Here is a 22,740-nt window from a genome sequence, read left to right as displayed (position 1 = left end):
TCGTAGAATAACCAAATGCAGCTTTAACATGACTGAATATCAATACAATAAGATGAAAATGGACCAGCGTCCATAGAAAAGAGGAGAAAGAGTCATGTAGTTCAGGGTGTGATGAGGAAATGTAATGAGACCGTGGTTCACCACCTGAAGTGGCTTTTCCTCGGTACAAAATATTCCTTGTTCAGCGGCGACCATAGTTAATAGTGACACCACGTTGCAAATGAGCTTTATTAAAAGGCACACTACAGTTAGTTAAGGTGCAGTTGTAAAGTGCCTTTGAGTAGCTTTTTAAAGCGCTCTACAAATGAAATGTATAATTCATTTGACTATTTGATCTTTGTTCTTCCTCTCTTGTGCTGGGTGTCTGATTACGGAGGATTTCAAAGGTTGAAAATGGAAATTTTGTACATGTACTGAATGCAAACAATATTAATGGCTGTGATCTTTTTTTAATAAGATATTTTCTTTACAGCAGAATAGAAACTGGTTTGTAAAGAAGAGAAGAGAACAGAAATAAAAAAAATAAAGACCAAAACATGCAGTAATATCAGACATCATTGTTGGACACGTTTATAATTTTTATGTTATCGCCTTATCGTACACATATGGACATGGCCTCGATTATTTTTATATCATTGACTTACTGTACGATATATTGACATGACCTCCATAATTGTTTATTTCATCAACTTATTATATGATATATGGACATGGCTTCGATTATTTTATCGCCTTATCGTAAGACGTATAGACCCGACTTACATAATTTTTAAGTTATTGGTTTATCGTACGATATAACGACATGACCTCGATGGTTGCCATTTATGTTTACATGCGTGTCATTTTACATGACCTCAATAATTTTTGGCATTATCCTACGATATAGGGACACAAGCTTTATCAGTTTTTGTATTGACTTTTTAGCCGACATGATGCCAGAATAAACAGCGGGGTTTCCCCTCCCATCATAAGACTTGCTCATCTATGTTATTTCTCAAGGTATTGTATCGAAGCTAGAAATTCCAGTATCGTGAAAACTATACGTGTTGTGCGTTTCTCACAAAACTTATTTGGTAAAACAAATTAGCTGTATATGAATGACATTTTTGGGAGACATTTACCTCCTTAGTTTCACTCAGATTCTTCTCTTGTAAAAAGTTTTTTTAAAGTTTACTTTGTAATCTGTCTCAACAAATTCACTTTTCTGTGCAAAGACATTTGATCAAATGTAGTGTGTTGCTTGTGAGGACAGATCTGTGTTGTTTGTTGATCCATTTTTAATCGGCATCATTATGGCTTTTTAGGACTGTATTTGATGAGGTATGACTCGGGTTTCATTGCCTTTAATGGGACTTGCGCTTGATCACTGCTGTCTGACACGTCTGCACAAACATGCTGCCCACTGTGGTTTGTAGTTTTTGCAGTATTTAGTGATTTAAAGAAAAAGCTTAATGTATTGCACAGGCTAAAATTAGCATATGCTCTGTGTTTTGTGGTCCACTCCTGTGTCGGGGATAATGATTTTCCCTCTTTTATATATTATGTAAAATTCTGCCTGAAATCTTCTGTCTAACTGTGTTCCTTATAGTCATTGTCCTATGTGGGTAGTTTTAATTACTTCTCCCCTGTCTGAAAAATCCCTCATGTGTTTTCTTTTTTTTCTAGCCTTTGTTTATCTCCCCTTCATCTTTCCTTGAGCTCCAAAGATGCTTCACCGCTCCAGAAATAATAGCTGTTTACTTTATTGTAAGGCAGGGATTGAAATTTATATTTCCTGTAGTTCAATCAATGAGTCCGATGGGTATCTGGAGCCTGAGGATGGAACAAACAGGACAGAACAAAAGAAACGATCAGTTAGGAGACGACATTTTAAACATGGAAATGTATGCATGACAAAAATGACACAATTTTGTTCCCATAAAAGTATTCTGTAAAATAAGACATCCTCAGATTATTCCTCACAAAACATTAGCAGCTATTTAATCAAATTGCAAAATCAGAGTCACAGTTTTGCTTTCTCCTCTTTTCCAGACAAGTTCAACGCCTACGTAACTTTAAAGGTGCAGAATGTGAAGAGCACCACCATCACAGTCCGAGGGGACCAGCCATGTTGGGAACAAGACTTCATGTTGTGAGTGTCACCCTGCTGCTGCTCTTTCTTTATTTCCTATGACTGACTGTATCAACATTTATTTATCACTAGGAATTTTCAGTGAACCATATGATCCATTTTCAAGTAACTTCTGACAATAGCTGCATACAGTATAAAGTCACTGTAAATATATGTTGTATGGAGAAACATATTTGTGTTTTGCCCTCCATTGAAATATCATATCTTTTTCTGGAGATTTAAATTGTTGCAAACATATAAAGCCAGCTTTCTTTTTTGGGGTATGTAATTCTTCAAATTTGCACGGATGAATTTACCTTTAAACATACATTTAAATTTCTATCACACATAATGCTCATGTAGCAAAAACAACCTATGGCCGTGTTGCCGTAGCTAAATGAGTACATGTTCCTTTGTATGTTCAGATTATTAACAGCTCTTCTCTTGTCAAATTTAACAGTTGCAAGGCGACAATAACATATTAAACAATAAAATACATTTTCATTATGGATCCATGGCACCAAGTTTGGGTAGCTAAAGTGAGTTACTTGGCTTCCAGTTACTCTTTTGGCTCAGTGGCTTCGTGTCATTCATATTAGCAGCGACAGCTTGTACGGCACCAACCTCTCGGGATGTATCAAGACAAATGCAGAGAGAAATTGAAGATTCGGAGTGTGTGTGTGTCAGCCCCTCAGATGAATACAGGCCAGACATCCACTGCTAGCTGACTTGCTAGCCGGCGTTAATTGGCCTTACTGAAATTGGAAGGGACCGTCGGACGCCTGTGGGACTCCAGTCTGGCCGGCTGGCACGAGCTACTAAATGGGAATTTGTGTTTGGAGGAGCTAGGATGGATGGAAAGCGAAATTACATGCCGAGCTCAGATAAGTGGATGAGTCAGTGATAAATCTAATGAATTGTTTGGTCCAGTCTGATTCCACCGGGGGAGAAAAAGGGCTGATGTAGAGATCCCACTTCACTTTTTATGCTCGGGGAAGTCGTGCTGCTGCTTGTATCCACATCCATCAGGTATTATTTTGGGGGAAAGTGTCTTTTAAGGAAGGTGTGGTCACATGTAACTAGTCGAATAAGAGAAAGCACTATCACTCTTTGGCTTGGCTTTGATTGGGCGAGTGTAGAAATCACAACATGTTTTCTGAGCTACATTTTAGTTTTGTCCACCAACACAAAATTGTTCATAAAAATGAGGCTTTGCCCTCGTCTCAGCTAAATTGGTTTTTGGAGTTTTGTTTTCCAGTTGCTCGGATGTACAGACATCTCGGTTTAAAGTGGGCTGAATTTGACAATCTAGGTTTTTATTTAACTATTGTTTCAATAGCATTTACTGAATGTATTTTAATGTGATGCAGGTTCTAAATGCATGTTGAAACATAGTCACTGTACTGGTTTTATGTAATTAAGAATTCAACCAGCCTAAGAGCCTACAGCCATGCTATAGCAGCTCTGTACACAGGAATAGTGGTGCTTTGAGCTAAATGCTAACTTCAACACGCTAAAATGCTTACAGTGAAAATCATAATGCAAAACGCTAAAAATGTCATAACTTCTCTTACATATGTTTCAACCTGAACTCTTAGTAAACACTAAGATCTGCTAGCTAGCTTTCTGTTTGACAAAAGTCACGCTGGCCCACTGACCAATCACGGCGCACGTTAATGCAGACGTACTTAGGAGGCTACCTGGGTAGCACCGGCACGTCAAAGAATACGCCCAACATGTCAAACTAAAGATCTGATTGGTTGAAGACTATGACAATCAACAATATCGTCCCCATTTACTTAAACTGCACAGGCTCTCTAGCGGGCATCGGGCCTCTCCAGAGGCATAGGGGCTGAATCTGATTGGATAAAAGCTCTCCATAAAACAAGCTGCGCTGGAAGCAGAGCAACAGAGGAAGAAGACAGGAGCTGTGCAATGAGAAAATAAGCTAATGGGAAAAAAAAATATAATACATATTTGTGAAAAATTATTAAATTATAAAATAGCTATAACTTTGTGATTCTGTTTAGGCCAGCAGAGAAGGCTTAGCTGGCCCTGACGGCCCACCACTGACACACACACACACACACACACACACACACACACACACACACACACACACACACACACACACACACTCACAGAGGCCTATAAGATTAATATGGCGATCGAAAGGCTATCAATTAAAAGAGATCATTCCACTTCATGATTTAAACCTATGTGATAGCTGGAAATCCTATCTCTCTGCAACATGAGAGGCTTGTTTACAAAACAGTTATATTTAATAAAATTAATATGCATTTAAACAGCCCTTAAAACACACGTCAGCATTAGGCATACTGTACACATTAATCTGTCTGTCTGTCTCACTTCAGTTATGTATTTTACTGCACAACAGACACAGATCTCTCCGGCAGACTGATCCCTGCAGACTTGATTAGAGGGATTGGATGGACTGACTGTGGATCCAGATGATTACACCTCCTTTCCATACATAATCTCTGCTATTACCTTGTCCTCCATCAGATCTCCTCTGACTGGTTTTTCCACTTTCATCATGTCTGTCAGTGCTTTCAGACAAAGAACAGATAACACATCGCACTGTACACTGTTGCTGAAGAAGAGATGTCTTCTTTTTCACAGCGAGAAGGTGGTTCTGGCAAATTATATCAAGAGTTCAGTCGAAGGAAAGTGCCATTTTAAATTACCATAATGGTTGAAAAGAAGTTGAGGATTATACAGAAAGGAAACCCCAGGGCCTCCTCCGCTAAATGCCTAATTAGAACCAAAGCCTCATTAGCAGCAGTGGCGTGCTGCGGTGATGCGCTGTCGGAGGTTCCGAATAGAAATTGCAACTGAGTTGATTCCCAGACTGAACAAAGAGGAGTGAGACCGACTTGTTTGTCGCGGGGCCAGCTCAAAGTGTGAGCTCAGATTATTGATTTAGATTATTGTATAAATGAAAGGATCACAGCGTATATAACAGAGAAACTGAAAGATTCAAACTATATGACATGGTGGGGATAGGAAATTATATAAAACGATTATTTGTGCTGTATTAATGATTTTACCAGAACAGATTATTACATAATATAATGGTTGAGACAAAGCATGCCACTCATAAGATTCAGATGTCTTGACTGATGCAGTTCAGAGATCTCCCGTAAAGGGTAGAATAGTGTAACACTTATTCTAATGCTATGGCACGAGCAGGTTGAGAAAAGTGTCATTTAATAAACTCTTGCTCTAAGTGCTTATTTCCGCGGCCATTTTGCCCTTTCTGAAGGTATGAGTCCCTCTGGGTGGTCACTCTTTTCAATTTGAAGCCACAGTGGTCACCGCTCATGCTAATTATCAGTTCACAAACCACGGTCACCATTTCAAAAGCGTGGAACTCCACTTCCTCCGCACCAGCCGCCCCGTCAGCAGGCCACAGACAATCTTTTCTCTAACAGGATATAGAATGAATGTACCGTAAGTCACAAATGCAGAAAAGTTAACTTTTACTTAATGTGACAAATGTGTGGAGTTTGCAGATCCTACTCGTTTCTCTAAAGACATGCAGATTAAGTCGTTAGGATCGGCTCATCGCCCTGCTTCACATTCCTTAAATTGCACTAATGCACCACTGTTTTGTTTTGTTTTGTTTGTCATGTTTTTCTTGTGTTGCGAATGGGCCACATTTCGTTGTGCACCCCTGAATAAATGAATCCTTGAATCAGAAAGTGGATGAAAGGAGGGAAATGTGAAGGTACAGTTTTGCATAATCAAGAAAAATCACCCGCAGTACTAATTCAGAATTTGTGCATTAATAGGCACTTTTTTTCATTTACCACTGTTATAAAAATAGACAACTGTTACCTGAGACTAAGTTTACACTGAACACCCAAAGTGTTAATTGTCCTCTTCTCACCAGAACAGTACACACTGGAAGATGAGTTACAGTAATGAACCAGGATGGAGGTACGCACATTCAAAAATCAAACAAAAGTTCTGCACACTGTATTAAAGGCAGAACAAACAATAGACGGAGACAAACAATTGTCATGCAACTTGCGTACTTCAGTAACACACCTCCGTAGTTATTTCAACCCAAACGATGACCTTTTCCTAAACCTAATGAAGTACCTTTGTTGCCTAAATTGTTGTTTCCTGTGAAGACTTAAGGAGTTTATTTTGAAAAGACTGTATGCATGTAACTAGTGGGAATGGACACGTTTTGTGGCTTTCGTAGGAAATCTCAAGAAAAATGGGTTGTAACTTTTCTGCAAAATATCATACGAACCTTTGTACGAGGAAACTTTGACAAACCAACGAATGTGTTCGTCTCTCTATAGTGTCTCTTGTGTCTCTTGTGATTTGATAATGCCCGACGAAAGTTACTGGAAGCTTTTAATACAATTAACCAGGATTCCCACAACACAAGAGACATCTTTGTTTGGTCTTTATTATATCTTAAGAATAGTAAAAAAGCCTTTCAGCATCACATAGGTAGAGTGCACACTCCCTGTCATTATTCTGAACATGTCACACCAAACATGTTTGACGCAAACGGGACTCCAGTCATAGCTGCTTTGCTTGGGAACTGCAGGGAGGTGACATTCTCACAGCTGGGCGGTGAAGGGGCGCTGAGGCCCTGCCAGATGTGCAGTCTGACTCTCTAACTGAGACCCCTCAGCAGCCACTTCTGTAAAAGAGCAGGTTGCTTAAGGTCACAGACCATCTGAGCTGAGGATTCATCCAGCTGGTGACTTTCACTGAAAGTTTCTTTAGAGATCCCCTCCACTTAACAAAGTGTTTTGCTTATTTCATGTCACCTTAAATATCTGACCTTGACTATACTGACTTGTGTCTGTTAAACACAACACTGGCAAAGAAACCTGGAACCTGAAACCAAAGTTTTGACAGAAAACAGGGTAGAGTGCACAGTTTTTGGATATAAACCATAACCGGATCCAAGATCCTGATGGTCAAAATGCCAAACTTGAGGCTTCTAAACCTCCACAAACCAACGGGTGACGTGACGACAGCTACAGTACGTCTCCTTCTTATACGGTCTATGGAATCATTGAAGAGAGAGAATATTTGCATCCGGCACCTTTTTTTTAACAGGTTTCATGTGTGAAAACCATGTTAAACAAATACATTTTTACATTCTTAAAAAACTGGAGGGGAACTTAAAGTGTCTCCTCTTTTCAGTGAGCAGCGGTGCGTTCATGAACTAGGGGAGTATGTCAGTGGTCTAAGCTTGTGTGAGTGGGATTAGATTAGACACCTGTAGCACTGTATATATATATATATATGTGTATATATGTATATGTGTATATATGTATATGTGTCGGTCGGGTGGACGCTTCCTGGCTGTGGGATTAGCAGCCGTACTGTAAACGTAATACATACTGCAGATGAAAGAGGGAGCGGCAGACGGACAGAGCTGGATGGAGAGAGAAATGTGGTTTTCATTCTCAGTCCCGAGTCGGAGATGAGCTTTGGACTGAGCCTGACTTGTGCTCAGCCATCCTGCCAACCTCACGCTGCCGCCCCAAAATAAAAAGAAAGTAGGAATAGTAACTCAGAGCTCCTCTCGATCTCAATCTCCCCCCTGCTGATAGCACCCCCGTCTTTCTCTCTGACTGTTTGCAGCTGGCTGGTAACCTTTCTGAAATCCTGATTGTTCCAGCTGCAGGCCGTCCATCAGAGCTGGAGGGTTTAACACACACTGCTCTGAAGTGTCTCTTCTCAACGTGGAGCACATTTTTAGGCAAATGAAAGAGAAGGTGATGCTTGATGAGGCCTTTTTTATGATTGTCTGTCGACTGGGTTCACAGCAAGGAAAAGTTTCCATGCCTCAAACTGATTACGTTGACAAATACCTCCAGTTCTACCGCATCACTCTCAAGGCCACTTTCCAAAAAGCAAACAGTATTTGTTGTGGCAGGGGACAGCGCGTTTATCGAGCTAATTTAGGAAATGAGACACTAAACTTCAAGTCACACTTTAGTTAGCTGGGTTTCTCCGCCGCATTGTCTTTGCAGCTTGAGGGATGGGGATGTCGGTTTGGTCAGACCAACACTTTTGGTCCACAATTGCATATCTCATTGCCATGAAATCTTGTACAGACATTCATGCTCTCCAGCGATATGAAACCCTCAAGACTTTGTAACTTCTAGTGAGACCAACAGATCAGAATTTCCAACAATGCTAATGCTACGTTCTAACAGACTGCGTGCATGTAAGGAACAGAAAGTGACACGTGTTGCACGGAAAATGGGAAGGAACAGATATCATAAAAACCGTTGCATGAGGATACATTTTGTGTGTGTGTGTGTGTGTGTGTGTGTGTGAGAGACAGAGACTGCTGGTTGGTGGGTGGGTGGGTTGGTTGGTTGGATAAGGGGATAAGCAGGTGAATGTTGATCCCTCTACTCTCGGGCTCACGAGGCATCACGTGCTCGTCTCTGCTGAAGCATCCTTGGATTCAATCTATTTGTCTCATTTTCTACCTCTTTTTGCTGTCTCTGTCTCTTTATTTTCTTTCACCACTTGTTTTTATGACTGCTCGTCACTCTTTCTGTCTCTGTCTGTCCCTCTTAGTTTTGTCCTCACATGCTACTGAGGGTCTAAATCTTTTGACTGGATTTACAGTATCGTGCCAGAGATTTAGAGGCTTTCTGTCACTTCACCAGACGCTCACAATCTTTAGACGTGTGGACGGACACAGTCCAGAGATCTCCTACTATTCATCTGGTAACACAGTGTAGCTGTCTATCTAATGTTGCTAACTATTATTTGAATGATAAATACTAATATTTCATTCATAAATTCCCCCTTTTTAAATTTTTTTAAAGAAATTTTCAAAAAGTTCAAATAAAAGGAAACACTTAAATATGTTATTTATTTATTTAAACGGTGTTATATTTGAAAACGACAGCAAAATCTCGTTAGAAAATGTGTTAATGTAGGTAGGATTGCCCAAAAAAATATAATTTCATGTTTTCCGGCAATATATGTTTGTTTTTTCTCAAAATGTGGAACGGAGAGAAGCCTTCTCTCTTCATACTCTTATCACTGTGGTCTTTCTGTCTGACCGCCTCTCTGGTCATTCAGGTCAGAGTCTGCTCTTTTCTTCCACATCTCATGTCAATTAAGTTGTGTATGAGTTTCAAAAGAATGGTGACCTTTTTCCTTTCCTCTGACTTCATCAAGTTATAATAGCAGGAACGATTTACTGCTGTCTCATCGTAGCCCTTTGGCTTTCAGTGCTGCTGTTTATCAGAAGGAGTCGTGTTTCTCCACATCTGGCTTTCAAGAAAGTGTGAATGCTGAATTCACGTCATGTGATGGATGGTAAAGAAAACAACGTTCGGATTACAGACATGTTCATGTGGGGATTAAGGTGTCCATTAAACTTTCATGAATTTGGCTGATGTAATAGTTAATATACAGTACAACTATATATACTCTGAGTTTCCCCTGTCGTAGTTATAACTTCATGTGAACGCTATTTACAAGTCCTAAATGTGTAACTATGATAACTTTGATATGACACAAATATGCATTTGGTGTTTTTTTAGTAATGTTAATAACAATAACAACAATACTTTTTATATAATAATAATAATAATAATACACTTTATTTATGTACCACCTTCCCAAAACTGTGTCTACAAGGTGCTTTACAGGTTAATAACAACAAACTGAATCATAAATCGATCATTTTAAAAACAATAAGAACAAAAGCAGAAACATCGTATTATACTCTGGTAGGTTGTTCCAGAGTCTGGGGGTCCTGATGGGAAACGCTCTGTCGCCTTCATTTTTTAGTCTGGAACCACCAGGAGAGCAACATTTGAGAAGCTCAGGGCCTGTGACGGCAAATCTGGAGTTTAAATAAAGCTTGGGGCCGAACCGTTCCGCGCTTTAAAAGTTTTTAAATCCACTCTAAAACTAACAGGCAGCCAGTGCAACAATCACGGGATAGGTTCAATGTGTTTTCTGGTACCTGTTAAAATCCTGACGGCTGCATTTTGGATTAATTGTAGAGCAGAGAGACTTTCTGCTGCAGAAGGAAGAAAAATAAGTCCTCGAGTTTATAAGCAAATGCATACAGGTGTTTGTTAAGATGGATCTGAAGTATTCATGTCAAATACAGCGAAAAAGTAAAAGAAAACAATGTAACTGAAGTTAAAATATTTGACGGTACCTTTCACAGTGCAGACAGTTATTGGCAACACTTTTCAACATAAATTAGATTCCATTGTTTTCCAATGTTTGTAATAGATTTTTAAAAGAAACTTCACTTTTTTTTTTATGGCATGATACCTCTGGTACACTGCACAAAATGCATGTTTGAGTTCTTGCTACTTCCAGCCAGGATTGTACTGTTTCCATAGAGATGCTCGATTTATATACTGCAGTGAGAAACGAGGCCATAGTGAGTGAAAGCTGACAACTCCATAATTAATGCTGCAGGACAGAAATGCGACATGTGACATGTTTGAATGTTGGGCACGATAAAAAAGTGTTTTATGTCACGTAAAAGAAGTAGAAAATAGTGATGAAACATGTTTGAGCATGAATGTGGTCATTTTATGGACTGATTGATGAGCTGGACGAGCAGCGTTCTTCCCTGTGAGACTCCCTCACAGTAACGGGTAACAGCATGTATTTCACCCCAGAGTGCCCACAGTCCTCCATCATTTCCATCAATCCTCACTTTACTTCCCTCCTCGTCTTTTACTGCCTTTCTTCTTCTTTTTTTTCAGTTCCCCTCTCTGCTCCTTAACACAAGATGAAAGTGTGTTCTGTAAGTTGTTCTCGTGTGTTTGTCTGCGCGTGGCTTGTGAGTGATAAAAGTACACCAATTTATTCCCTGTAACCAACGCACAACCAGTCCCTCAATAATGGATGGGCTTTGATGGAGGGCAGATGTAAAGCTTCAAGATCTCCGACACACACACACACACACACACACACTCACTGACAGGTTGGCGACAGACTGCAGGGATGGACAACGTCAGACCTATTTCTAATCCTATCTGGGGTTTTATGTTTCATGGTTTGAATTAAATAATCTCATGGATTAAATATGAGCCTGTGATTCATAAAACACTGTTTTGTTTTTATGTTGTAAACCAGCTGATTCAGGTCCGCCTGACATGTAACACAATACATGACTTCATATGGGGAGAGTTCATCTTGGCCTTTTGGGACTTGTGCTCCCAAAATGCCTCCGTGTCACAACAAAAAGGTACACTTAGCAAAACAGAAATAGCTGAAATGTTGCTTTTTGCGTTTTGGCTTTAAAGGAGGCTGGAAAGTCGAGCGGGCAGGACGTTGACGTATGTGAAGTCTGTGGAAGCAGGAGATCAGGCCATCTGACTCTGCACAATAATGACTTAACTTTATGCAAATGAGGTCCGTCCGTTCGTCGTGATTCGCCTCAAATGTTTTCAGAAACATATTTTATTACACCGTTCATTTTTGTGACCCGACCGCCATGTTGAAAACAGTCGAGCCAAAACAAAGCACCGTCAGCAGGCCGGAGCGCACCGTGACCCATCTGGGGTTCTGTCACTGCCATTAGTTCATACACCGCGGTAATATCAAAGTACTTTGCATAGAAGAGATGATTAAATGGAAAATAGATAATGTAAAGCTTTGGATTATGATGCTGTGTTTTCTCCTTTAGTGAGATGAACTTGATCTCAATGACATTTAATAGAAATGTAGGTCGTGGGTTGAAGAACAAGCCCTTTATTTGGGAACAGGTTGAAATGTTTTCAAAAGGTTTCTATAGTCTTTTTCAAACTTCACAACATAAACGTTCTAAATTGTCCCCTTTGTGATTCTGTGTTGGTCGACGCAGTAGCAGACGAGAAGTCTATTTGGACCAAAGCTGTAGCCGTAGCAACAGAATGGCATTAAAAACTAAACATAAACTACCACCTTTACTTTATTGTAACGCAATCCTATTTTTATTTGCTGCATCGTGGAATGGGGTTCGTAGGAACAGAAGAGTCGGATAATAAACGCAATAAATCGTGTCGATGTCAGCTGAGCCATTCAGAAACGAAGAGAACTTTAAGTTTGATTCGGGGCATCGGACGGAGAGGAGAGCTGCAAGACGAGGGCCGTATTTAGCTTTTTGCAGAAAACTGCCGACCTCAGCTTTAATACATTCATGGTTTGAAAGCAGTTAAGGAGTGGAGCTGATTCCTGAACAAGGATGTTTGGATGCAGATGATTGCAAATTTTGATGCCTCATCCGTGGTGCTTTTTTATTTTTTATTTCACAATTTTGAAAAAAATATCTAATTGCAATAATTTTTGACTGATATTACATTTGCGATATTAGAGGGAATGATAATCATTATTTGTGTTTTTATTGAAACACAGGGATCTGTACCAAACAAAGATGTTTGTCTTAAGTCTGTAGGATCTGATGTGTAGGCCGGGACGTCTCTGCAGCACCACAGTGTTTCATTTAAAACTGTATTCTCACACAAATGTGGCCTTAAACAAATATTGGGCCTTCTGTGATTTAAAAAATTGCCAAAAAGCCATGTTGCGTTTCTGATTAAATGTGCAGCCCTACTCAGACATGTTGTGTAAAGCCGGGTGAAATGTTTTGCTGGTCAAAGCCAGAATGCTTCAGGTACCTGGACCGGTCTCTGCTCTCTGCTCTCAATTCGATAATCTCTACTGACACAGTGTGACCTCTTTTACAGGTTCCCCGATGTCGCAAAGACTTCACAGTCATATGTAAACGCATGAATGGAGACGTTTAACGGTAATCAGGCGCACGCGTAGAGACATCGTCATTTTGTCAGCTGTTCCTCTTCTTCAGTGTGTGCCGATTAGCTACAAACACACACACACACACACTTTCCACCATCCACCCTCTTCTCTCCATCATCCCAGCTGTGAAGTGTCAACAGAGATGACTGACAGCCAAACTGAGGCGATGTGATAATGAATGGGACTGTGAATATGAATATGCAGATGAGGAGGGGAGACAGTTTGGTTGCTGTCTTCTCTTTTCAGACGGATCTGTCAGAAAATGACGGCTGTCATCCGTCAGCCTCACCGCTTTAGGATGAGACTGGCCCACTTTGTTACCCGATGGGAGGGGAAGGGTACTGTACGAGTGAATCACTGCAGTGTGTTTATTAAAACACAGGTAGAATATTCACCAAATGCAGTTTTATTTTTGCTGTGCTGTTAACATCCGCTGCAACATAATGATGAGCTGTTTTTCGATAATGAAGTAATGTTTCTGTGGTGTCTTTCATTCACAAGTCAACATGTGACAGAAGATGTTGGGATGAAGCAGCAACACAAGAACCACAAGTTCATGAAGTCACAAAAGACAAATTATAGCCACTAGTATGGAACCATTCCGGGGGACAAAGGAGAAGCCATGTTTTCATGTCAGATACATTTGTAAACTTTTATGTTTTACACAACAATATACTGTAAGAATTTCCTGGAAATATATCTCATGGCATTTTGATATCAACTCAACCAAACGCCAAACTCAGATGCAAACACACAATATCCTTTCGCTACTCGGCCCTCACATTTACACTAAAATGAATCATCAGCAGAGACCACGTAATAGAAAAAGGCCTTTAAAATACAGCTCAAGAAGTTCAGAGTCCAGCTCGTTGCCGTTTACTTACCGTCACTATACGTTAAGTAACGGATGCATCCTTAAGAACCATCTGATGAGCTCTTCATCGCTACCTCGGTGTTCTCGCCGCAGGTCTTGTACCTGCAGCACAGCTGTCACTTAATCTTTGGAAATCGGTTACTTGGAACCAATCACCATTTTAACTTTAGTGAATATCATTAATTGTAACGTCACCACCTCTACCTCTGTGACAACAGCTCTGTACTGTATAGCCCAGTTATTTTTATCCCTGTAGGATGATGATCCACAACATTCATATTTCGATAAATGTGTTGTTTTTTATGTAAGTCAATCTTTCTTTGGAGGTTGACTTGAATGGGCTTTGGTTCACGGATCAGGTTTGTTAAGAATATACCAAAGAAGAAGTGGGTCTATTTATAACTTTGATGCCAGGCTTGAACTCTGGATGTTGTGCATTTGAACATGTGTTGTTCTGTTTCTACAGTGAGATCAATCATCTGGAGTCAGGTCTGGTAGTGGAGCTGTGGAATAAAGGTTTGATCTGGGACACTATGATCGGCACAGCACTGATATCACTAGACACCATTGGACAGTCTAACGAGGTAACCCTGTCCCCGCACAAACACACACACACACACACACGCACACACACTCTTCAATATCAAACCAATTTTTCAAATTTTTCCCCCATTCACACACCGAGTGGCACGGCGGCGGTAGCAGTTTGACGTTCATTTTCTTGCCCAAGCATGGACACACGTGGACTGGAGGAGCCGATCTACCTCTGAGCCACAGCTGCCCCGCATGTTCATATGAACATGACTGTAATCATCCTGTTCATACCAGATGTTAAGACATCCCCCTCTGATTGCGTTTCCAATTGAAGACATGAGGGAAGTTTAACTGAAGTGATTTCAGCTTCAGCAGTCAATCTGAGTTAATCAAATCAAGTGGTCCGGTTTCCAAAGTTACGGCCTTTTTAGTAGAGAATTCCCTCTTTATGTTTCTCCAGACTGAGCCTCCATGCTGAGTAGAGGAACAGTAACAAGTTTGGAAAACGTATTAACACAGGCTGCTTAAGCATCACATAAGCTTCAGAGAGAAACTTTTAAATATATTTTTCTACAGAACAAACTGTGGACGCATTGCAGAGGGATCTCCTGATGGCCAGTATGAACAGGAGGAATGATTACAGCCACCAGTAACTGTTTCGCTTCAAATCTCTCTCTCCATCCCTTTTTTTATGGTATACAAAGCGTATTTATTAATCCGAAATTCCCCTTATTCCTTTTTTCTTTCTTAGCAACAGGAAGTAGAGAGGCAGAGAAGTGGAGCGGCGTCGTCTTCCGCTGTAGCCCGTTGTGTTCATGGACGAGCGTTAAGATGATTTTATAAGAGCAGCATGTGCTGCTTAGGCTGCTTAAACTCACAACAACCCTTAAAATAAACACACATTCCACCTACCGGTGCTTACTCATTAAAACACCATCTTCACCTGTCAGAACCTGTCAGCCGAGTCTTAAAAAAGCACTCTCACAGGTTGCCGACTCATTTTAGCGCCGGCTTGTCTCGACTCTAGACCTCGTTACTTTTGTTCTGGTGGCAGCGCTTGTGCAGTCATTAATAATGCATCCCCGTCAACAGTAAACGCTCACACCTCGTCCTGCCAGCGTTGGGCCTCGCTCCTTCATCGTTTCATCTTTGCTCAGGTTTATTGAATGGCGTTTCTCCTCAGCTCGCCCTCGATTACCACGATGACGCTGTGATTCTCAACAAATAAATGCTTTTGTTTCTTCCTCTCATTTTCTTTGTGTCTCTCTTTTTTTTCAGGAGGGACCAGGAAAGTGGGCGTCGCTTGACTCCGAGGTGTTAATGAGGGAGGATGAGATCTGTGGTACCTCCAACCCAACTCCACACCAAGTGCTGCTGGACACCCGCTTTGAGCTGCCCTTTGGTATATATTACAACTATATCACAAACACACACAAAACAAATCTCACCCAAACATGTCAGCCTCAGAGCCAGGAGGTGATGCAGTGTAAAAACCTGTTAGCATAGCATCATTGGCTGAAGTTAAAACAAAACAAAAACAGTACTGTACTCTCTATGATCGCATGATAAGAGCTGAAGAAAGAAAACGAAAAGTAAAAACATTCTCGACTATGAATATTTTGCATCAAAACTATTCAAACCTGCAGCGATGCAAATTTGCGACAGTTGCAGCACTTTATGAATAAAAGTTTTGAATAGATTTGCACATGCAGAGGACCTCTCCTCTCTCCTATTGACCCGGAGCAGCGTCCTGCAGTCTGTCTGAGGTAAAGTGTTGTATAGCATAAGCTACTGTAAGATATTTTATTAGTTTGTTGAGTAAATGTAAGTGCATGTGTAGTTCTTTTATTGTGAAAGGTTGATTTGGGATTTATAAAAGTAAATAACTCCCTGACAGGTGTACGCAAGGTTTTCTAAATCTGAATTTTTTGTCTACATACGTGCATTTCCTCCTTTGTATGTACGCAAACAGTAAGTGTGGATCCTGCACGCTGTTTTATAAATGAGACCCCTGGTGTGCGCTGCCTGGTGTGCACTCAGAAAAAGTGACCTCACTCCGCGTAATGTTAGCTTTCTGTGTGAAAGTGTTCATGACAAAAACAACAGTTTGAAAAATTATATTGAAATGCTAATTATTCGCACAAAACAAAAATGCCCGCGGCATGTGAAGGATTCAAGTCTTGCAGCCTTACACACTCAACAAATTCATTGAATATTAACCTTAAAGTTATCAACACATAGACAGACTCGAAACAAGAAACTTCCATGTGTTTTGCATAATATTTGTATTTCACAGTTTCCTTCTCAACTGACTGAGCTTCCTTGTAGAACCTCATTCAGTATGTTAGAGATTGTGAACGTTCCTCTGGCTTCATGAAGTTTTTATGAAGCGTTGCTTCATGGTAACGTCAATAATATATAATCCTGAATGTTCCTCAGCAGCCTTTATCTTTATTTGTTGTTGTTTTTATTTTCTCGAGTGTAACCGCCTGCACAGCACACAGTGTTTCCTCAGCGAGCTCTTAATCTCAGCTGTCTGAAGTGTCCTCTCTTGAGCTTTTTATCAACACTCACCCGATGTCACGATGACGCTGGTCCGTGCTGCCGTCCGCTCGTCTTGACACAAAGTCCAGAGCCTGAAGATGGAGATAAGATAAGAAAACGGTTAAGAAAACTTCCACAAATCCTTTTAACATGTTAAAATAATTGACATCCAACAGAGTTACGGATCAATCGCTTGTCACAATGAGTCGTACTAAAACACAGACGTAAGATCGGAGATATAGCGTGAGGTGAAAGAGACAGGTGCAACCTGTTTTTTTTGTTTTTTTTTAAACAACCAAAAGTTAGTTATTGTAGTTTGTCCCATTAATCAACACGGGCAACAGTTGTGACACACAACTCATTGAGTCAATTAAGGCACACTCAATCTCTCAGCGCTCTAGTGCTGCAGTTGCCGTTAAAATTCAGTATAATTCAGTCAACTATAGTAGAAAGACGCTTCTTATAACTCCATGGGGTTTTACCAAAACTATGCACCGATTAACTGATGTTTTACTTGAGAAACACATTCCAGAGGCCGTAGCCAGGCTTTTACATTTTCTCTATTCTCGCCTTTTTCTCTTCTTCTGCCCCAACTTCCTGTCTTTCCCTGGCTTTGGGGGTTGACCCACGAGGCCCCCTGAGGTGGTTGTTAATTCTATTTCTGGGCCCCCGAAAGGAAACTTCCTCATCAGCTATTAAACGCACATGAATACAAGATGGAAGCACATCAAGCAATGTGGATGGGATCAGACAGGGTGGGACAGGGGGCATGGAGGAGACTGAGGGAAGGGTGGAGCTACAGTTCCTGTGGTCCTGCACTTTGCCTGGCATTCTGTGTTTTGCACTCTCCATCTTCCTCCATTATTTACTGTCTCTCGTCATCACCCCTTTTCTCAATCCCACTGTCCCATGTAGTCTCTATATCCTCCACCGCCCCTCTTTCACCAACCTCACTTGCACGCTTCTCCACATATATTCCTGGCACTCTTTTCATTTTTCTTACTTTCAATCCGTCTTTCCAGATATTCCTGAAGACGAGGCTCAGTACTGGACTGGTAAACTGGACCGGATTAACACCATGCGGATACATGACGAGGTAAGTGTACTAAAGAAGTTTATCTACTGATAATAAGTCGTAAATTATTAATCTATTTAAGATGTTAAATCACTGTTCATTAGGAGTCAAAGGGGATGTTGATGCTTGAGAAAACAAGGACAGACTTTTCTTGAAGGGAGGTGGTTGTGGTAGAATGATAATTTGAACCCTTGGTGTCGCTTGAAACTAAATGTTCTTCTTGTATAGGACAGGACAATAGCATTTTGGTTTTGTGTGTAAAAAGAAGAAGAAGAAGTTAATTTACACTGACAAGTTCCTTTACCAGATTACCCAACTTCTGAGAAACAATAACGGCAAAAAGTCATTTTAAAGTTGTTCGCTGTTGTGGAGCTGAGGTGCAGCAGAAGTTCAGCGAGCGTGCAGTGGAAAGTGAATCTTCTATAGTGTAAAACTCACATACATTTTTTGCAGCTTTCATGTGAGCATGCATCTGCAATGCATAAGAAGTATTGTTTTCATTTACATCTGTTTGCATTAAAAACAAATATCTTCTCTTATAAAACTGTCTACAATATTTCTATTGGGTTTTGTTCACAAACTCAGATTATTTATGTTTTTGAGAGCATTCTCCCTATTTATTTAGTTTGACCAAATATTATGTCACAGTGAAATTGCAGTGTTTGTCGGGTCTCTGCTGCCATCTAATGGAAGATAATAGTTACTACAGAGAATAATAGTTACATGAGGTCCGTTTAATGCTGTACTGACATGTGCCTTTTTAGTATTAAATCATTTTGATTCACTTTCACTGACCCCTTCACATTTCTCCTTTGTTTTGTTCCCATCTTTCTCTTGTGGCAGTATCCACTGCAGGAAGAGGTCCAGAGAGGACGAATGGCATCTGTGCCCTCTCAGTGCTGTGAGTATAACAGTACCATTCATGCCATAGCACGTCCACATCGACATTCATGTGTGACTGCGTTTTGTTGGTCTTTGTTTACTAATGTGTCCTTCCACACTGATGACTCTGATGTGGATCTTTTCTTCTCATTACCTCCGCCAAGTACGTTATGTTTTCGTTTCGGTTTGTTGGATTGTCTACTTGCCTGATTTTCATGAAAATAGGCGATAGGTGTAGCATGGACAGAGGAAGAACCCACTCAATTTTGGAGCGGATTGGCCTTGGAGTGCCTTTCTGGTTTCTTCTTGTGTTTCATGAGAAAGAAAAGACATTTCACGTCAGCCACCCACTCGAGGGCTGTTGCATTATGACACAGACTCTTACATTTAAACCTACATCAGCGCCACTGATTCACGCTTGCTGTAACTAAAGAGGATCTTTGGATGCACCAGCCACTGTGCGTGGTGGTTATGAGGAGCTGCGTTTGTGAAAATCCCTTTTAAAATACTTTACTGTTTTCTCGTGTCGATGTTGATCACTCATTCTGTACTACCTGAAATTAACTCAGTCATCACATTACTTTGTGTGACTTCATCACATTGTTTCACTTACTTTTTTATTTATCTAATACTGGTATAACCATTCATTCATCATTTAGAATTCCAGGGTGTTTTCAGTCCCATTACATGTTACATGCTCATTTGGCCGTCACCAGTTACAGTCACAGGCTTGACTCTTCGGTAATAAACTTCATTTGTCTTCCTGACTCCTTTGAACACTTGCCCCCATGCCTCCAGGCAGTTGGAGTTATTTCGGATGGAATGATCAGCAGAGTACGTATAGATTTTTTCCCCCCATGTGACTTGTGATTCATTCCACTTCTGCATCGAACAGGATCTCCTCTTTCCTTTTAACTGCATGTTTGGTCTGTATCCGTTGTTTGTTGTCATTGTATTTGAAATTGGTGTTGATGTACTCTCATGATGAAAGAACAATATAACATGTGTGGTTGACAATTCTTTTTGCCATATTGTATGTGGCATTTGGAGTACATTGTGTCTATTTATCCAATAACTTGTTCAAGCTATTTTCAGCTTGGTTTTCATGCTTTTTGTATTACATGCCTGCTACCACTAGAGGGAGCTTTTTATTTAAAAAAAAGTTTGGAAGTCTTCCTCAGTCATAACAGTGTCCAAGCAGCCTGCCTCTCAGATTACTGCATGACAATGGTACAGATGTAACTTTTGTATGAATCATCCTCTTTATTTCAACAGGAAGGTGTCACTTACACATGTCTACCAGAGTGCTATACATCATAATAAAGAAATGAATGAATAAGAGCAGGGTATTATCTGAAAATCTATTTGATCACTTGGAGAGAAAAGTATCATTTAAAAAATGTATTTTAGATATGATCTTGTTTGTGTTTTGTTAAACTGTTGTGTTGCCTCTGCCCAGCTCTCGATGACCACGACAGCGCAGTGGATGACCGCGATAGTGACTACCGCAGTGAAACTGGCAACAGACCTCCACGGTTCCACAACACCTCCCAGACAAATTCATCAGTACATCAGTACCCCATAGGACGCAGGGTCCAACATCAAACCCCGTCCAGTGAGGCTGACTCCATACAAAGCTACGAGCTAGACTATAGAGAAATAAGGGGGCCCAGGTAAACAAACACCCACTCACAGACCTCATGCATGTGCTTTGAAGAGTCAAGTTACGTACCAAGAGTAGCAGAATCCATTGATAGAGGTTTTGAAATCATTACAATACTAACAAATACCAGCACAGTAATTAAAAAAGACCCATTTTAAAGCAGTATTGGCACAGCCTTAGATAGTTGTATTAAATTGTTAATTCATTATTAATTAATTTAACACTGTTAATCTGTTGCTTGTGCTATTCTACAGATGTGTTGAATATAGATGTTTTCATCTTGATAAGTGTTGCCATGGGAAAACAAAATAATCTCAAACAAAGAGAGAGAGAAAAGAGACAGCCAGCTAGCTGCCCGGCCAAAATATAGACATACTACCAGCAAAGAGCTGCAACTTACTTTCACACGTCTATGTTTTTCATAGGCATAAGCAACAGCACAACTTTGTGTAACAAAAATAGAAACAATGAAATTGTGCACATTGCCAAACAAGATACTTTCCCTTCCACATGTGTACTCTGCTTTCTTTCATTTGCTATTCTATTTCTTTACTTGCATGAACATTTTCCTTGCACGATCTGCTGCTTTTGATTAATGTCTAATGCTTAATTTATCTTTCTTTCCTTTCTTTCTTCTTTTTATTTGCATCATGTTCCACTGCTTCCTGCATGGCACTTTTTTGGTTACAATCTTAAATCAAGGCGATCAAACAGTAAGGGTGGAGTAAGAATAATCCCTGTTGACTCAGGTATGGGTGTGGAAGATTGGGAGAATAAATATAAAGTGCCTGACTCGGGTGTCTTGGATGATTACTTGGACGCTGAGCAAAAAATGTGGGAGGACGAAGATAAAAGCATCATCTACCGGATCAATGACAACTCCTGTGAGTCCAAAGGTAGCAGGTTCTACCAGACAGTAGAATGTGATGCACTATCCCCTGAGGATTCGGAGGAGGGCGACGGCAGGACACACAGACGTGGCTTTGGTAGTGGAGAGGTACGGATAGTTTATAAGGAAGCCGGTAGCTTTGAAGATGAGTTGTCCCCTCCTGAAATTGATATAATTCCCTCTGTCAAACAGCTACGACAGCAGGCAGACAGAGAAGGTCTACTTTACAAGACCAGACTGTGGGCCAAAACTGCCTTAGAGGACACACTTGAGAGCTATGCAGCTTTTTGTGAGGAGGAGGAAGCTCGGGAAGAGGCTGCAAGGATCAGAGGGAGAGGAGAATATGGCTCAGTTGGTTCAGATGAGATGCAGTATTCCTTTGGATCTGAGGAGGATATATATGACCTGACATTCTCTGAGGGGGATGTTAGCTATGAATATGAAAGTTACTACTACCCAAGCCAGTATATATCACCTTTTGAAGGACAAGGCCATTCAAGCAAAGGGAGAATAGGTCGTGGACAAGATCCTATGTTGTCTCCTGTAGAGGAGCCAAGTGATGAATTTGTAGATGCAATGGGTGAACTTCAAAGCTTAGTTCACTCAGTGTCTGAATACCTGGCCGTAAAAGAGGAGGAAATCAACAACTATGAATCAATGCCTAAACCAATTAGAAGGAAACTACCAGCACTGCCAACCAATGCTCAAGTTGTGCAACCTGGAGACAGTAATAGTGATGAAGTCAAACCTGAAGTTAAGGAGGACAGTGCTGTTGAACAGGGTATAGCTGGAGTAAAGAATGCTATGAGTTCATTATTCAGTACAATCAAAGGATCGAAGTCTACCATTGAAGTAGAAGCCTCTGCCACAACTACATCCCCCAAACCACCACAGGCAGACTCTGGTATTTCAAAACTGCTCTCTTTGATCCCTAAAGCTAGCACTGAAGCCACAGAGACCTCTGGTACCACTGCAACAGGTCCGCCTGCCACACAAGCATCACCCCAACCTGAGTCTGGCATTTCAAAGCTGCTTTCGTTTATTCCCAAAAGTGGTGGCACTTCCCCCCTAGTGGCTATAGTTCCTCCTGCCTCTCAGGACCCAACAACGGAAAAAAAGTTTTCCCTGCAGTCTCTTTTGCCATTTCAATCCTCTGAATCCAGTCGACAAGCTGACACTGGTGAGCCGTCAACACATGTTGGCACAGAGGCACAAGCCAGTGCAAGCTCTGCAGTTCAATCCTCATCCGGGTTTGAATCCATGTTTGGAAGGCTTAGTCCTTTGAGACTTTTTTCCAGTACACCACCATCTAGAGAGCCATCACCTCAGCCATCAGAGCAAAGAAGTGCATCTGATAGAAGTAATGAAT

The 22,740-nt window shown here is 40.7% G+C and overlaps 1 protein-coding gene across 1 annotated transcript in view; it reads left to right on the top strand.

Annotated features, from left to right (window-relative positions):
* LOC116396147 (protein unc-13 homolog B-like) overlaps nucleotides 1–22,740 on the top strand; it is a 154,355-nt gene that overhangs the window by 21,368 nt on the left and 110,247 nt on the right. The window contains exons 3-9 of the mRNA XM_031870573.1: nucleotides 2,032–2,131; nucleotides 14,251–14,368; nucleotides 15,597–15,720; nucleotides 17,885–17,958; nucleotides 18,781–18,838; nucleotides 19,618–19,653; nucleotides 20,279–20,492. Coding sequence (XP_031726433.1) covers nucleotides 2,032–2,131; nucleotides 14,251–14,368; nucleotides 15,597–15,720; nucleotides 17,885–17,958; nucleotides 18,781–18,838; nucleotides 19,618–19,653; nucleotides 20,279–20,492 — 724 coding nt within the window. The remainder of the gene's footprint in view (nucleotides 1–2,031; nucleotides 2,132–14,250; nucleotides 14,369–15,596; nucleotides 15,721–17,884; nucleotides 17,959–18,780; nucleotides 18,839–19,617; nucleotides 19,654–20,278; nucleotides 20,493–22,740) is intronic.

This window comes from Anarrhichthys ocellatus, unplaced genomic scaffold (genome assembly GCF_004355925.1).
Source record: "Anarrhichthys ocellatus isolate YVR2014 unplaced genomic scaffold, GSC_Weel_1.0 scaffold53, whole genome shotgun sequence".
NCBI classification, from domain to species: domain Eukaryota; kingdom Metazoa; phylum Chordata; class Actinopteri; order Perciformes; family Anarhichadidae; genus Anarrhichthys; species Anarrhichthys ocellatus.
Note: the sequence above shows the minus strand (reverse complement) of the source record. Positions and strands in the feature narration are given on the sequence as shown.